Source organism: Pistacia vera, unplaced genomic scaffold (genome assembly GCF_008641045.1).
Source record: "Pistacia vera cultivar Batoury unplaced genomic scaffold, PisVer_v2 Contig257, whole genome shotgun sequence".
NCBI lineage: Eukaryota > Viridiplantae > Streptophyta > Magnoliopsida > Sapindales > Anacardiaceae > Pistacia > Pistacia vera.
In genome coordinates, this window is record NW_022196065.1 from 264,320 (window position 1) to 280,645 (window position 16,326).

Here is a 16,326-nt window from a genome sequence, read left to right on the forward strand (position 1 = left end):
ATATTTAACATGAATTTAAAGAAGAGAAGTAACATATGATTAAACATTGCTAATTCTTTATTTTTTTGTAATGAAATTGGTTTAACAATAGATAAATTTATTTAATGCAAAAAGAGGACCATGCCTCTAAGTTTCTATATATTTTAATCCACTTATTTTGAAAAAAAATAAATAAATAAATTATATGTAAAAAATGCTTGTTATTTAATAGCATAATACTGTAATATTATCAAATCAATATTCTAATTACACTATTATAAATATTATTATCAACGCGGTAACGTTACCGGTACTGTCCCATAATATCGAACGGCCCTTTTAGCTTCTTCTTCTTCCACTAAAAACCCGCCTTAAACCCTAAACCAAAACCCTTTGATTCATTCAAAAGAATGAACAAACGAAGCCTAAAGACTCTTCTTTATCACTCAATTTCATCTCTCATTTACCCTTCAAAATCACCCATTTTCATTTCCCATTCACTCAATCTTTCCCGCCAAAATCTGTTCTCTATCTTCACCCGATTCATCTCCGCCTCTTCTCCCTACAATCTCCCCGGATTGGTAGACCCAGACGACCCCGTTTTGGCCGAGGCTTCGCAGGTCGAGTCCGTTTCTGCGGAGGAATTTGGGTTTCTGCGGGACTCTTTGATGAGTTCAGATGCTAATTCGGTAGCACAGTTCGATGCTGGTAAGTGCTCTAACGACGCCGTTTTGATTGCTAATACGATATTGGGTGATAAAGATGGGTTTAGTGATAAAACCCAGCAGTTTCTTAGGCAATTTAGAGTGAAATTAAGTGAATCATTAGTGGTTGATGTGTTGTATTTGATTAAAAACCCTGAATTGGGTGTTAAGTTTTTTATTTGGGCGAGTAGGCAAATTGGGTATTCGCATACTATGCCTGTGTATAATGCATTGTTGGAGCTAATTGAATGTGATCATAATGAGAGAGTGCCGGAAGAATTTTTGCGGGAAATAAGAAATGATGATAGGGAAGTGCTTGGGAAGTTGCTTAATGTGTTGATTCGTAAATGTTGTCGAAATGGGTTGTGGAATGTCGCTTTAGAGGAGTTAGGGAGGTTGAAAGATTTTGGGTATAAGTGTACACGAGTGACTTATAATGCATTAATTCAAGTGTTTTTAAGAGCAGGGAGATTAGAGACGGCTAATTTGGTTCATAGAGAGATGTTGGATGCAGGGTTTAGTATGGATGTTTTTACTTTAGGTTGTTACGCGCATTCCCTTTGCAGAGCAAGGAGGTGGAGGGAAGCTTTAACATTGATTGAGAAGGAAGAGTTTGTGCCGGATACAGTACTTTATACGAAGATGATATCTGGGTTGTGCGAAGCTTCACTTTTTGAAGAAGCTATGGATTTTTTGAACAGAATGCGAGCTAGTTCTTGCATTCCTAATGTTGTGACATTTAGGATTTTGCTTTGTGGGTGTTTGAGGAAAAAACAACTTGGCAGATGTAAAAGGATTCTCAGTATGATGATTTCAGAAGGTTGTTATCCGAGTCCTAGGATATTTAATTCCCTTGTTCATGCTTATTGTAGGTCAGGAGATTACTCTTATGCCTATAAGTTACTTAAGAAGATGGTCGAATGTGGATGCCAGCCAGGTTATGTGGTTTATAATATATTGATTGGCGGCATTTGTGCCAATGAGGAGTTGCCTGGTCCCAATGTGTTGGATTTGGCTGAGAAAGCTTACAGTGAAATGCTTGATGCAGGGGTTGTCCTAAATAAAATCAATGTAAGTAATTTTTCTCGGTGTCTTTGTGGTGCTGGAAAATTTGAGAAAGCTTATAGTGTTATTCATGAAATGATGAGTAAGGGATTTATACCTGATACTAGTACATATTCCAAAGTAATCAGTTATCTATGTGATGCCTCTGAAATAGAAAAGGCTTTTTCATTGTTTGAAGAAATGAAAAGAAATAGTTTAGTTCCTGATGTCTATACATATACGATATTAATTGATAATTTTTGTAAAGCTGGCCTTATTGAACAGGCTCGAAACTGGTTTGATGAAATGGTAAAAGAAGGTTGTGCTCCAAATGTGGTAACTTATACTGCTCTTATACATGCTTACCTTAAAGCAAGAAAGTTGTCCTGTGCAAATGAACTTTTTGAGACTATGCTATCTGAGGGTTGCATTCCTAATATTGTCACCTTTACAGCTCTGATTGATGGCCATTGTAAAGCTGGGCAGATTGATAAGGCTTGCCAGATTTATGCTAGATTAAGGGGTGATGTGGAAATTCCGGATGTAGATATGTATTTCAAAGTTGTTGACAGCGACATCAAAGAACCAAATGTTTTTACACATGGAGCTTTGATAGATGGTCTGTGCAAAGCTCACAAAGTGAAAGAGGCGCATAACTTATTGGATGCTATGTCTGCGGAAGGTTGTGAGCCAAACCATATTGTGTATGATGCTCTAATTGATGGATTTTGCAAGGTTGGGAAGCTTGAGGAAGCACAAGTGGTGTTTTCCAAGATGTTAGAGCATGGATACAGTCCAAATGTATATACCTACAGCACTTTGATTGACAGAATGTTTAAGGATAAGCGATTGGATCTTGCCTTAAAAGTCTTGTCCAAAATGCTAGAAAATTCTTGTGCTCCTAATGTTGTTATTTACACAGAGATGATTGATGGCCTCTGTAAGGTTGGAAAGACAGATGAAGCCTATAAGCTTATGTTGATGATGGAAGAAAAGGGTTGCTATCCAAATGTTGTGACTTATACAGCCATGATAGATGGTTTTGGGAAATTGGGTAAAATTGACAAATGCCTTCAGCTATTTAGAGAAATGAGTTCAAAAGGTTGTGCACCAAATTTTGTCACGTATCGGGTTTTAATAAACCATTGTTGTGCTTCTGGTCTTCTAGATGAGGCTCACAAACTTTTGGAAGAGATGAAGCAAACATACTGGCCTAGGCATGTAGCAGGCTATCGTAAGGTTGTTGAAGGTTTAAGCAGAGAGTTCATAGCCTCACTTGGGCTTTTAGATGAGATGGACAAAAATGATTCAGTACCAATCACTCCAGTTTATAGAATTCTGATTGATAACTTTATAAAAGTTGGAAGATTGGAATTGGCTTTAGAGCTGCATGAAGAGATGGCATCATATTCATCAATTTCGGCTGTGAACAAAAGTACGTATGTTTCATTAGTTGAGAGTCTCTCCCTCGCAGGTAAGGTTGATAAAGCTTTTGAGTTGTATGTAGACATGACAAGAAAGGGTGGTGTTCCAGAGCTGAGCACGTTTGTTCATCTAATTAAAGGGCTAATTAGAGTTAACAGGTGGGAAGATGCCCTTCAACTGTCTGATGGCATATGCCAAACGGTTGGTATCTCTTAACTTTTTTTTTTCTTCTTGCCGCTCTCTTTTATTTTGAAATGATAAAACAAGCAAACATAAATAATCTTTTCCTAGTGAATGTTCTAAGAGAACAGGTGATGACTTTCTAATTGTAAACACTAGCTTAACAGAAGCCATCAGTAATATAGTGGTTATTGCTTCCTATAAAAAAATATAGTTGTTATTGCTGAAAGTTTTTGTTGTCAGCTATTAAACAATCCAGAGTATACATTACTTTAATGTAGCCACTTGATACTTTTGTCTAACTTATGGTATAAAAATTCTATTTGAGCAGGATATTAATTGGCTTCAAGAAGACGGATCTAGGTCAACCTAGGATTTTCGTACAATAATTGGTTCAGTTTCAACCAATACATTAACTTAATTGTACATGACCACCTCTCAGAGCCTGACTTTATTGGAGCAGAATTTTCAGTACATGCATATGAAAACATGAAGACATATGTAGCAGTTAGATGCTTATATAACTGAGTATGTATTCGTGGTGGCTTTGGTTCACCATGAGAAGCAACTTTGAATCAAAAGAGAGCTATATAATGGATTGCTGAGCTACAACAAAAACTTGTTTGACCATCCAAGGTGACAAAGTCAGTAATAGTATTCCCTGTTTGATTTATATCACCTGGCTTTGCATGAAGCTGCTGCTGCTTACTGCTTATTGCTTGCTGGCTCTGATGCAAGACAGTTTATCTTTAAAGTGATTCACTGCTACTATGCTGTCCATCAACCATAGCAAGGTTCGTATATCTACTATCATTCTGAAGTGACCTGACTAATACACACTAGTTTTTATTTGTTTGAGTTTACTAAATACATCATTATTGTGCTCTCTTTCACATGTATGCAGCACCCAATCTTTCTTGAAGTTGTTGTCCCTTAAATTTTTTTTTTTTTTTCTGGTGTAAATAATAAGAATTTTACTGTTGACACTATTATACACTACATACGTAAAATCCTTGATGTTTAAGGAAAATATGCCTGGTTATTGCTTTTTAATCGTTTCCCCTGATACTTTCTTTTTCATTTCTTATTTGCATTACCATTCCTGCCAAAGGCCTTCATTTTGATTTTCATGATGAGTTCATTTCCTTCTTTGGTTGGTTACCGGAGCTCTTTTCCAGTTGCAGTCTCTTTGTTGATCACTTGATTATCGCCAGGTCAGGTCAGTGTAGCTATCTCTTGTATATGCAGCTTTCACAGTTGTGAAAATTTATTCAAACTGATGCATATACACATGGTAGTGTCCTCCCCTGATAATTATTTTAAAAAACACAAATTAATGATAAATAATTTCTTATAAAAAAATGTCAATACCTGAGGGTCATGGTTTTGAATTTTTCTTTGCTTTTTTTGTTTTTTTTTTCCTGTTTATCTGCTAGTAATATGTGATTTAGTTTTTTAAGTTGTCAACCTGGTGTCTAATTTTTTTTTTTTTTTTTTGGTAGTTTAAACTCTCTCCCCAAGATCAATTGTGTGCTTTTTCTTAAATATTCCATTCCATTTATCAATTTTGATGTGCTTCTTCATGCAGTACTGCTATATAAAGGTCTTTAAGCCGTAATGCTTGGTATTTCTTAGACAAATTTACTCTTACTATTTTCGGCAGTGCTTATCAATTGTAATGTGCTTCTTCATCTATAATTTTTAGCATTCGTTATAGTTCTCTTATATCTGTTGTATTATTGACATTTTTTTAAATCAGAATTGGTAGGCGCAGATATTATTAATTGAAGCAACACTGCACTATGCGTTATTATGAGATATCTCGCTAAGTTCTTGCAAGTCCTAATAGATGGGGTCCTTTTCTCACCGTTGATCATGCTTTATTTTTCAGTGCGGTAATATTTGCTCTCCAAGCTTTCCAAAGCAGCTCATCTTCAAGCTTCGATGCTGCAAAATATGAGAAAGCTCTGCAATTGCTTACAACATGCCATTTAAAGTGAGTTCTTTATCCCTTTATTCACTTCAAGCAAAGCTTAACCACAAATCAATTGGACTTGAAACAAATATTGGTTAACTTTCTTTGTTTTAATTATCTTAAGTTCTTTTTTATTTGGGAAAAATAAAAAATAAAAAGGGCTGTCCTCCTGCATTCTGCCATTTCATACTGGAGTTTAGAGTTAAGAAGTGCTAACACGTTTGTACAAGTCACGGACGGAGTTATATGCACTCAAAGAGATACTCCTCATTCCCATTTTCATATTTTCTTGAAATTTAGCCGCACTTTAAGTAAACTAGTGACAGATACATTTATAATTTTGCATTATGTGTGTGGAAGTAGATTGGGGTAAATCATATTGAAAAATCAGTCAACTTTCTGAAATTATGTTAAAAGTTTGAGAGCATGCATTTCCAAATCTAACATTTGAATCTGCCTATTTAAGCTTATAATCGGTGGGGCTTTCCAATGGTTCACAGGGTCAAATTCATCGGGTAGATTATTGACATTGATGATGAGGATTTCTCGATGAAACTACGAAGGGAAACAATTCTTGAGATTTGGCGAATGTAGAGACCTAAAGTTATGAGTTCAAGTCCAACTTCACTCGATTATACAAAATCTTGAAGGGTCCATTTGTTTAATTATTTTTCCTTATTCTATTAATACTATTTTCAAAATACACGTTTGTTTCTCTATTCTGAAAATACTTTATATTTTATTCAATTATTTTTAAATTCCCTAAGTTTATTAATTTAACTAAACACTCCCCAAAAAAGTTTAGAAATTGACAAAAACACCTCTACTCACCCACATTTGCCAGATTTTGGCCACCACCGTCGGAAGGTGGTCGGAATCTGGTAAATGACGCACTACTGGTTAGATCTTGCCGTTAGTGCATTGATCTATCATTTACCGACCAGATTCATTGTGGATTTGACCAGAAAATGCTAGATCTACGGTCAGATCTTTGGCTGTTGCTGGTCTTCAACGATGGTCATATCTTTGGCCATCGTTGACGACCAAACATGGTTAGATGTGGTTGTAAATCTGGCATTTTTTGGTCAGATTCACAGTGGATCTAACTGGAAAATGTCATCTAGTTGTGTGTCGTAACACCAGATTCCGGCAATGGTGGTTGAAATCTGGCAACTGTGTGTGGTAGCGGTGTTTTTGTTATTTTACAAAAATTTTATATATTGGGGTGTTAAGTTAAATTAGCAAACCTAGGGGGTTTTTTTGTTAATTTTTAAATTCTACCTAGTAATAGTCACCAACTCTATCAACCAATAATATTTAAAAAATACTACTCAAAATAATAAAACAAACACTCCCCAAAGTGTGGCAGAGAGTTTATAGCAAACACTCCCCAAAGTGTGGCAGAGAGTTTATAGCCCTCATATTAGAGAATTGAGGATGGAATAAAGTTAATTGTTTCATTTTCATTTTCAATTGAAGACCTCTTAAGTTCTTCTTCTACTTCTATATACATATTTATAGGCCCCAAAGGGTGGTTTTAAGTTTTATATTTTAGAGTACAATATTTATGAGACAAAATTATTCATCATAACTATGATATCGTCGGAATGAAAAATTGAATCATTATAACCACAATATTTTTCAAAAGAAGAAGTTAAATCAAGAAACACCTTTATGTTCGTAATTTCTCAATTGTTTCTATAGTTGACAATTTATGTTAATTCATGTTATATGAAAATAGAGGACAACAAATTTCATACCTAGAATACGAATCTTTGTGGGATCAAGGATCCTTATCTAGGGTTGTAAACGAGTCGAGTTTTGCCCTAAACGAGCCTGATTTGTTGAACACTTTAGCGACCTCAAGTCAAGTCTCTAGCTTGACAAGCCAAGGAAAATGGACTCAAAACTCAACTCGTTTTTTACACGAGTTGGATTGAACCCGACTCAAGCTCGTGTAAATGAGTTCGAGCCAGCTTGATTAAAATGGCGTAGGGGTGAGTGTATGATGGTAAGAGTGGTCTGGGCATTTTATCAAGCAGTGGTGGGCAAGGTGACAATGGCACATTCCACAACCAACAACTTAAATTGGCAAATCCATTTCACGCCAAAACGGCAACTCCAAAACAAAAATAACAACACTTCCAAACCAATTTCACTCCAAAACAACAAACTTTCACAAACCAATTTTGCTCCAAAACCATTCTCCAATCAAAAAGCAATCTCCCAACCAACAAAACAAGCAAGAATTAAAAAAAAATCAAAATGCTGCGGATCTTACCACTCATGGTTAAAACTGTTAGATTATTGAATCGGATTTTGAAAGTAGATTGGGGCAAAAGTTGTTGTCGTCAGTGAAGGAGACGGCGAGAAGAGGCGACGGTCGACGGAAAAACAACCGGTTGAAGCGGCGGTCGACAAAAATCAAGGTTGTCCAATTAGGGGTTAGGATGTCCAATTAGGTTTTTTCTTTGAAATGGGTTTTGCACGAATGTTGAACATCTTACTTCAATTTTCTATTAATTGGGGGTCAATTATCATTTTTACAAAGTTTTGCATGTCAATTTCATAACACCCCCAATACTTGCAAATATCGCCCTAAAAACCAATCGAGCCAATGAAAGCTCGTGAGGCTAGTCGAGCTAAGTCGGATGTCACTTGAACACAACTCGTTGCTCATTGCGAGCTGGCTTAGCTTGGATATTCTTGAGCCAAGCCCGAGTTTTTATCGAGTAGCTCGGCTTGACTAACACCCCTATCCTAACCCTAATCCTGTCAGTTATCTTAAATAAAGGATCTACTGTAGCATTAGATGTACTTATTATTAGGATCAACCTTTTATCATTAAGCAAAAAATTATGGTTGATAATCACAATGCAACTTTATATATATATTTCATCAATGAAAGCAGATAGCCCCACACTTAGTGGTGGTCGAACATGAAGGGTTTTGCAATGTATGTATAATCAAATCGATGAGTTAGGTTATTAAACATCAATAACGGACATAAAAGCTTTGTAATGTACATGTTCGTGTATAGATGAGTTATATCATTAAGCACCGATGTCACATAGATGAATCTCCTCATTCTGTCAAGTTGATGACCCCATAAAGCCAACATTTATCCTTTTCGTAAACCTTTTAGGTCTAATTTTACAAAACCTCCTATCTCATTAGTGAATATTTTCATTTTCGAGTTCATTTTTTAAAATAAAAAAAAATATTAAACACCACCATATCATCTTAGTGACAAATTGGTAAATCTCTTATCATTCAGTGAAAAAGTAGAGTGAAAGAAGGTTTTAGAATTTCTTCTTGAAGTTGGGAGAACAAAGGATATTTCTGTCAGCTTCAATATTAGGCCACATTTCCAAAAACCAAACATTTATAATAAACGCAATCCTACGGCTTATATTATATTCATAAACTCTGTTACAAATTTCCGGAATCACCCAACTCTCCCTTCTTCTTTCCTCTGTTTTTGCGATCCAAACCCTAATTTTACTAACAATTCTTCAGAAATCCTGTTTCTTAATCAGAGGTACTTTTTTATTTTTTATTATTTTGAGTCTCGAGCTAGTAGAGAAAACATGTTAAATTAAATAAATTATTTGATAAGGCTTGCAATTAGGGTTTATAATTGTGAATCTTTCAAGTGAGTTAGTTATTCTGTTTGAATTGATTGCTTTCTGATTGAAAATTAGGCTTGTAGTATGTACTTTAATTGTTTGATTAATTTTTAGATGGAACGCTCTCTCTCCTCTTTGACGTTTAAAGGTTCGATTCCTGAAGCCATTGCTGAAGCTAAAAAGCAGAAGAAGCTTTTTGTTGTTTACATTTCAGGTAATTTGACCTTCTTTTCTGTGTTGAATGAAGCGTGACCTATCATTCAGTAAATTTATGTGGCGTAGATATTCATGTGGAAACTGAAAAGTTTTTAAAGTGAATGCATACATAAATAGCTGAATTTGACATCAAAGAGTTAAAGTAAATTTCTTTAAGAGCCTCGATATGTGATTGATGAACTAAACTAGTAGAAATACAGTGTAAATATAGCCAAATGGTAAACAGTTTAATCACCTATAGAAACGATAAAAGGAGATGTGAGCAGAAGAAGAAAAAGTAGATGATGAGAACGGGCATAGCCAGAAACCTCTGTTAGGGTGGGCTAAAACTAAGCTTTTTTTCTCTCTCTCAAATGAAGTAATTATTTAGAACTGAGTAAAGAATATTATAAGCAAACCTGGACGATAGTAGGAAGTTTCATTGAGAAAAGAGAAAATATACACCTACCTAGGGGGCAATGAATGAAGAATGCACCAATACGTGATGAAGTTCCAATAAATGAAGAAGGTTCGCATTGAAACTTTGCTTAAGTTTTGCCAATATGTGATTTCCATAAATTTATATATAATGATATGTTAATCATTTTCTAACCTAAGGGTTATTCTGTAGTAAATTTAATTTTTTGGTGGGCTTACGCAGGCTTTAGACCAAGCTAGCCCTCTCAACAATACGCTTCTTATGAAGAGGAAGAAATTGAGTAGATAATGACCGGAAAGGAAATGAACAGAGAAATAATGAAGTAAATGAGAAAGTCAGGTGTTCTAGAATATAGAAGGGTAGACGATAAGAGAAACAGCAACCTTTTGTTAAGTGTGTTTTAGTCATGTTTGCTAAACCTAGAAGATGGAAAAAATCTTGGCTATAAAAACCAAACACATTAAGAAATCTCAAATCCTATGAATGACTCCTAGTTTGTGGTGGCTGTTCCCTGCCAAGTTGTTTAAGTGATGTAGTGGGCACATTCTGCATCCTAGGTAAAATAAAAACACATGAACATATAAATCCCCAGAGAATAAAATAGATCATTTGCCAGACGTTAATTAAAATATTAGAGTATCTAAGCTATATCAGTTAGTATTGCAATGTAAAGACAATTGAATTCTTCTTCTATTTTAAAAAAAAAAAAAAAAAAAAAAAAAAAAAAAAAAAAAAAAAAGAAAAAGCTGCTTTAGTTTTTCATTTTTTCTATTTTCCATGTTTTGATTACAGGTGAGATGTCAATTCAGTCAACTTGGAAAACACCACATGGACTGACTTAACAGTAGGTTTTGTATTTTTATAATTTGATTTGAATTTCAAACCTCATTATGTTTTGTTCTTCTTTTTAGAATACAATATTAATAAATAAATAAATTTATTTATATATTTATTCATTGTCTCATGCTTGTTCGGTGGCAGAGTCACTCTCAAAGTATTGTTTTTACTGCATATCCTCGACAGAGCACTGATGCTACAATTTTTGTGCAATATGTATCCTAGTTTTGAGTGAAAATTTTCTTTTAAAATATTACAGGTTTAAGCTCCTATCATTCTTACTTGGGCACTGAGCTGTGGGAAATAATATCTTAACTTGAAAAGTTTCTGCTAGTCTTTTTTTTTTTTTTTTTTTTTTTTTTTTTTTTTATTTTAAAATAATTCTTATAAGGGTATCTGTTCTGTTAGTTTTAATTGCTTGCATTTACATAATTTCACCTGCAAACTTTAAATTCAGTGCTCCACACTTTCATGTTAACAAGAAAGTCATTTCTCAAAATCTCATTCTGTATCACTTTTAGGAAAAAGCAACCTAGCTACTAGCTAGAGCAAGACAAGGGATATATATGTATTTAAAATGTCTTTGGTGAATCATAAGGCCGAATATTTTCTTATCGCGCATGTTAACGAGAAAGTCTTTCCTTAAAATTTCATTCAGTATGGAAATGGTATTGTATACTCATTTCATGACTGTTGCTTGTAGTTCGTACCAGTAAACAATGAGAAATTTGTCTTTTTCAATGGGAACTCTCAATTAGATGGTAATCAATTTCTATAGCTGGAACATTTTTTTTTCATAGTGAACACCAAGTATATTGGAAATGAGAATAAAAGTTTAGAATGGTGGACCATGTGTCCATTGCAAGAGATTTAGATCTTTACAAAAATTCTTGAAAACCTTGTCTGGTCTATGCCTTTTGAACACGAATAAAGAGCTGGAAAATTTGTTTCTTGTGATTGCATGAGTGAAAGCATGCTATCAGTTGTTTTGTTTAATAATGAAATAAATTTCTGTGTCATTTTTATATCTTGGCAAAATGTCATTTCATTTCTTTGCTGAACAATGAATAGGCATTTATTTCTAGGTCATCATTATGTTTATTCAAATTGATAAGCATCATCTACTTTCCAATCCCACAATCTTCTTGGAAAAATATGAGAAGGAAGAAAAATGTTCTATCTCCAACACATCTCAGTTCAAAAGTAAGTCGGATGGCCCATGGCTAATTTGGTGATTCTGAAATGTGATCGGTAATATTATGAGTATACATGTTTTTTCCCCTGTAATTTGTGAGGAATTTTTAGTTTGTACTTACATCAACTTCTTATAGATCCACAAAACTCTGTTCCTTGTATAACGGCTATCGGATACAATGGTGTACAAGTATGGAAAAGTGGTATGTTTATGTATGCTAAAGTAAACCTTTAGTAGGGGTAGTGAACATCATTATTTATAAACAGGTCTTAACATTTGGGTTATTTTCTTTCCTTGGTACTTTTCCAGAAGGGTTTGTTAGTGCTGAAGTTCTGGCATCCAATTTAGAGAAGGCATGGTTGAGTCTTCATATTCAGGTATGTTTGTCTTGTTTTTGTTATTCCTGTTTTTGGTTTCTCCTGCTTCTTAGTTTCATGCCCCCACTTGAGTGCTCTCGAATGTGTAAGGAGCTATTTGTTTATTTAAATCTTGCACTTTGTCTGGTTCGATAAATTTACGTGGAAATTTAAAGTTTTTATTGTCTACTATTTGTTGTTACAGTTATCTGAGACATTGAATGGGTTTTATCATATTTTTCTAGTACACATGTATTTCTATATGGTTGCATACCAAGCTTCTGAGCCCCAAAAAGGATATCTTGACCTTTCTATGGCACAACGTTTTCATGTTTGTTAAAAATTTTAAAAAGATTAATCTATGATTTATTAAATTTTCATGTAACGCAGATTATAATATTTTTAAGTTCCTTTCATTTGTGGTTAACTGATTCCAGATCAAGTGATTCTTTTTTATAATTGCATTCTTGTCCAAGTTTATCTTTAGGCATATTTAAGTGCTAAAAGGTGGGATGAGTTGTAGACAAGTTGGTATAGTCTTGGGAAAATGGTGTAGTACAATGAGAAGAAAGCGAAAGGAAGAGGAGAGTGAAAGGAGAGGCTTAGAAAATAATTAGAAAGGGGAGAAATATAGAGATATGCGAGAGAATATTTTCATAGAAACTAACTAGAAAGGGGAGAGAAATTGGGAAATTGAGAGAAAAATCTATGAGCAACTCTCTGACCATCAATGGCATTTTTGATAATTTGTTAAGGTCAACATGATTACCAAGGAGGTCTATAAGAATCCTTGTGTGTATTGATATCTTCTTGGGTAATTAGTTTAATTTATATTTTTAAAGGTCTTCTGCACCTTTATCATCTACATGTTGGATGTCTGGCCTCCTGTGTCAGTCTTTTAATTTGGTTTTGTATGAAAACATGGCTGAGGTTTTTACTTTCTTGCTGAAAATTTGCAGGAAACAACTGCAACGGTATTGTCTGCCGCACTTGCTTCAAAAAAATCTGAACCACCCCCTTCAGAGACTTCTGTTATTGGCACATCTGAGCAGGGAGGTTCTTCAGGTACAGCTGTTCCATCCCCTACATTGCAGAAAAATGTCCAATCCTCAGAGGCGACATCATCTGTTGGATCTGAGATGGCGAAGGTACACTTTAGTTTTATTAATTGCCTTGGTATCTTTAAACTGTACGTTGATAAGGTTCTTCAATTTTGATTTTCTTGCATCAACAGGAAAATAATACTGAAAAGGGTGTAAAGACTTCTTTGGAATTTGCAAGTGGCAGCCAGTCAGGGAGTATTGAAGATGAGCTCTCCACCTCTTCCTCTGAAGCAGTAAAGGATTCTCTTGGTACTGTAATGGCAGAGCCAAGCAATTCTAGAACAGAGCATGAGTCTTTCGATGCAGCCCCTGTGCTTGACCCTGTCATCAAAAGGAATATTAATCATCATTCCAGTGGTCCCGAAGTACATTCAAAAGCAATTTCAGCTGAAGCAAAGGTAGCAGTGCAATATGAGAAGGCAGATGACAAAAATGATGAGAAGGTTAAGTCATTGGCTGATTGCGGTAAAGTCAATGAATCAAGTGATGTTCATTTAAATATCCGATTACATAATGGTGTTAGCCTACGAGAGAAATTTGATTTGACAAGCAGTTTAAGGGTGGTGAAAGATTATGTGGATAACCAAGCAAGTAGCCTGGGCCCCTATGATCTTGCTGTTCCATATCCTCGCAAAGTATTTAGTGATGAAGGTATGAAAATATTAAATAGAATTTTGCTTCAGATTAAAATATAATCAGGATATGCTCGCAAAGGAATGTACTGCGTAATGTGCTTTATCTTTTTTGTTATTTTGGGCATTTATTTTTTTGTTCAAAAGCATCAGAACAGCAAGATCTTTTACTTGTGTGCGAATTACTTTATTGTACTTGTGAGAAACTGCATGAGCTACTAAAGGCCTCGGTAGTTGTGTATCACTCAACTCCCTTCTTGCCTGCTTGCAAGTTTAATTAAGTGCCTTTTTGGGTGCTAGTGATCATCTTTGAATTATTTTTTTCTTAAATGGGGGGAAAAAAATGTTGTGCTAGCATAATCTCTGGAGTGAAGCTTATCATTTCAGTACCTCGATGCATTCTCCGTGTTGTTTTATCTGCATAGTCTGAGTTCTTGATCCTTATAAATTCATTCTCTGTTAAATTGGGGATTGCTATTGTTATTAAGAACCCGATAAAATTCATTTTAAAATATTCGCTCTTTACACTCTGCTATTATAGTTTTGTGGGCAAACATTAAATTAGGAATGAGTGTCATTCATTTTTGTCTTCTTAACCTGCTGCAGATTTAAGCAAATCATTATCAGAGTTGAGTTTGTTTAACAGACAAACATTGGTAGTAGTTCCACGTCAGAAAGCTTCATCTTCATCCTTTGAGAAAACCAACTCTTCAACTAATGCTCATCCTTCCAATGAAACGGCTGGGGGCTATTTTGGATATGTTCGAAGAATGTTGTCATATGTGAATCCTTTTTCCTATTTCAGTGGTGGAGCCAACTCATCAAGTTCAGGACAAGATTCTCAGACCGGCATATGGGAATACAGTGAGTTTGTATAAAATTCTTTGATGCCACATTATTTTCTACTAACAATAAAAGATCGTTTAGGACTAAAAACTTTTGTTTCCATTAACATGCTTTGTTTACATTCCAAGTATAGGCTGGTTAGTACCGAATTTTAAGCAAAAGCAAATGAACATAATGAAAAAAATAAATATTAAAATAAGATGACTTATATAAAAGAGACCACAATTTAATCAAAGGAATTTGAATGGAATGTGGATCAAGTAGTGAATTATACTACCCTTGTTGCGGCCTGGGAAAGGTATTTTCCTGTCTCTCGCTCCCCTTCGATTTGTCTGCTGGTACCAGTCTTGGGTTCCAAGCCTTCTGGTGGAAACTATTTCCATTGAAAATTTTCCTGTTTTTAAATTTTTTTGTCTTCTTGTTCATCTAATTGAATGTTTGGTGAAAGTTTGAGAGAGTTACGATCTCTCTTCAAAAGCTTCATTTGGAAACACCATTTCACATGTCTCTCATTAACTCTTGTAGGTCCAAATTCTGCATTTCGAAATAACCTTGCTAGAAGAGAGACAAATGACAGTACTTCATCCAGCAGAAATGACAGTAAGGATGGGCCACGAACCACATCTGCTTTTGGGAGCAATATTCATACATTGAAACGTGATGAAGATGATGACCGTTTCAGTGATAGAAACGCCTTCTGGAATGGAAATTCGACACAGTATGGTGGTGACAACAATGGCAAATAAGGTTCCACTAGACTCAACTGCAAAGATTCTGAGCCCTGAATTATGTAAGAACTTGGCTTCCGTCTTGTTTGTTTTTCCAAACCTCCTAACTTTGGTGTAGAGTCTGATTCGTAAATAAAACTATCGGACATAATAATAACGAAAGGTCCATAATATTTCTGTCTAGATTTTCCGCTATTCAAAAGAGAGTAAAGCCACTAGATATTTGTACAAGTACATATTTTTGGTTGTCAATATTGCCCCTTCCAATTGCTTGATGAATTTAGTTGGAATTGTTGATAATTAGTTTATTACATGATAAGAGTTATTTTTTTGATTAGATTTCATTTTATTTTTTAATTTCAAAACCAGGGAAGTGTAAATTTCATTCTCCCTAGAGATAGCCAAGTTTCAAGTGGTGAATTGATTTTTGGGAAAATTAAAACTATAAAAAAATCCCCCCTTTTTTAAAAAAAAAAAAAAAAATTTGTAGGGATCTTTTTAATATTTAGAATCTTGTTTTTGTATTTTAAGGAGTTACTTGCTAATTTTCAGGGGCTTTATGTAATATAGGAAATTTTGGTAGCTTATGGGCAAATGAAGTTAACAGCATATGAGAATAATGAAGCTTTCCAAATAACAATAGGATTAGAAATTTGGCCAAATTAAATCTCAATTCACTACGTTTAAGTTGTAAACTAGGACAGTTGAGTCCATTTCAATTTTGGAGTAGGAAAGCTTAGGTTGAATGTTCTTTTTACTAGTGATTTTCGTTAGCTTTTCAAATTAGCCTCAATTAATTTATAATTGATTAGAACACAAAATATCACGACATCAAACCTTTTTCGATCAGTAATTTCTTCAGAGTTCAAATCCAACTTATAGTTGAATCTAATTCAGTTGTAAATTAGGATAACATATTCTTTTCCAATTAATATGGATGATTAAAGAATCTAAGTTTCATCCTTCAATTTCTTTCTCAAAATTCACAAGAAAACTACAAGAAGAAAGATGTTAAGCAGAGAGGAAATAAAAGAAAAACTAGTAGATGTTGCAAGCGAA

At 34.6% G+C, this 16,326-nt stretch overlaps 2 protein-coding genes across 5 annotated transcripts; both read left to right on the forward strand.

Moving 5' to 3' along the window:
- Positions 1-351: 351 nt before the first annotated feature.
- Positions 352-6,060, forward strand: LOC116132625 (pentatricopeptide repeat-containing protein At1g06710, mitochondrial). Of its 4 annotated transcripts, none has more exons than XM_031418294.1 (5): positions 352-3,353; positions 3,664-4,126; positions 4,444-4,551; positions 5,224-5,328; positions 5,808-6,060. In XM_031418294.1, exons 1-2 carry the CDS (start codon positions 390-392, stop codon positions 3,703-3,705), a joined length of 3,006 nt encoding a protein of 1,001 aa, XP_031274154.1. In that variant the 5' UTR covers positions 352-389; the 3' UTR covers positions 3,706-4,126; positions 4,444-4,551; positions 5,224-5,328; positions 5,808-6,060. The 4 variants fall into 4 exon arrangements, with proteins under 4 accessions (XP_031274154.1, XP_031274156.1, XP_031274152.1 ...); XM_031418296.1 differs by having other exon boundaries at positions 352-3,162; positions 3,235-3,353; positions 3,664-4,551; XM_031418292.1 differs by having other exon boundaries at positions 3,664-4,551.
- A 2,632-nt stretch (positions 6,061-8,692) lies between these two features.
- On the forward strand, positions 8,693-15,550 carry LOC116132631 (plant UBX domain-containing protein 11). Its single transcript, XM_031418302.1, has 10 exons — positions 8,693-8,848; positions 9,051-9,150; positions 10,363-10,409; positions 10,614-10,623; positions 11,739-11,804; positions 11,912-11,979; positions 12,918-13,106; positions 13,193-13,712; positions 14,300-14,557; positions 15,065-15,550. The coding sequence occupies exons 2-10, from the start codon at positions 9,051-9,053 to the stop codon at positions 15,283-15,285; spliced, it is 1,479 nt and encodes a 492-aa protein (XP_031274162.1). The 5' UTR covers positions 8,693-8,848; the 3' UTR covers positions 15,286-15,550.
- Positions 15,551-16,326: the final 776 nt, after the last annotated feature.

Excerpts from the sequence above, each read along its gene's own strand:
- LOC116132625 (XM_031418292.1), top strand. The coding sequence starts at position 390 with ATGAACAAACGAAGCCTAAAGACTCTTCTTTATCACTCAATTTCATCT. Across the intron at positions 3,354-3,663 it reads CTGATGGCATATGCCAAACG|GATATTAATTGGCTTCAAGA; the intron begins GTTGGTATCTCT and ends CTATTTGAGCAG.
- LOC116132631 (XM_031418302.1), top strand. The coding sequence starts at position 9,051 with ATGGAACGCTCTCTCTCCTCTTTGACGTTTAAAGGTTCGATTCCTGAA. Across the intron at positions 11,805-11,911 it reads TGTACAAGTATGGAAAAGTG|AAGGGTTTGTTAGTGCTGAA; the intron begins GTATGTTTATGT and ends GTACTTTTCCAG. Across the intron at positions 11,980-12,917 it reads GGTTGAGTCTTCATATTCAG|GAAACAACTGCAACGGTATT; the intron begins GTATGTTTGTCT and ends GAAAATTTGCAG.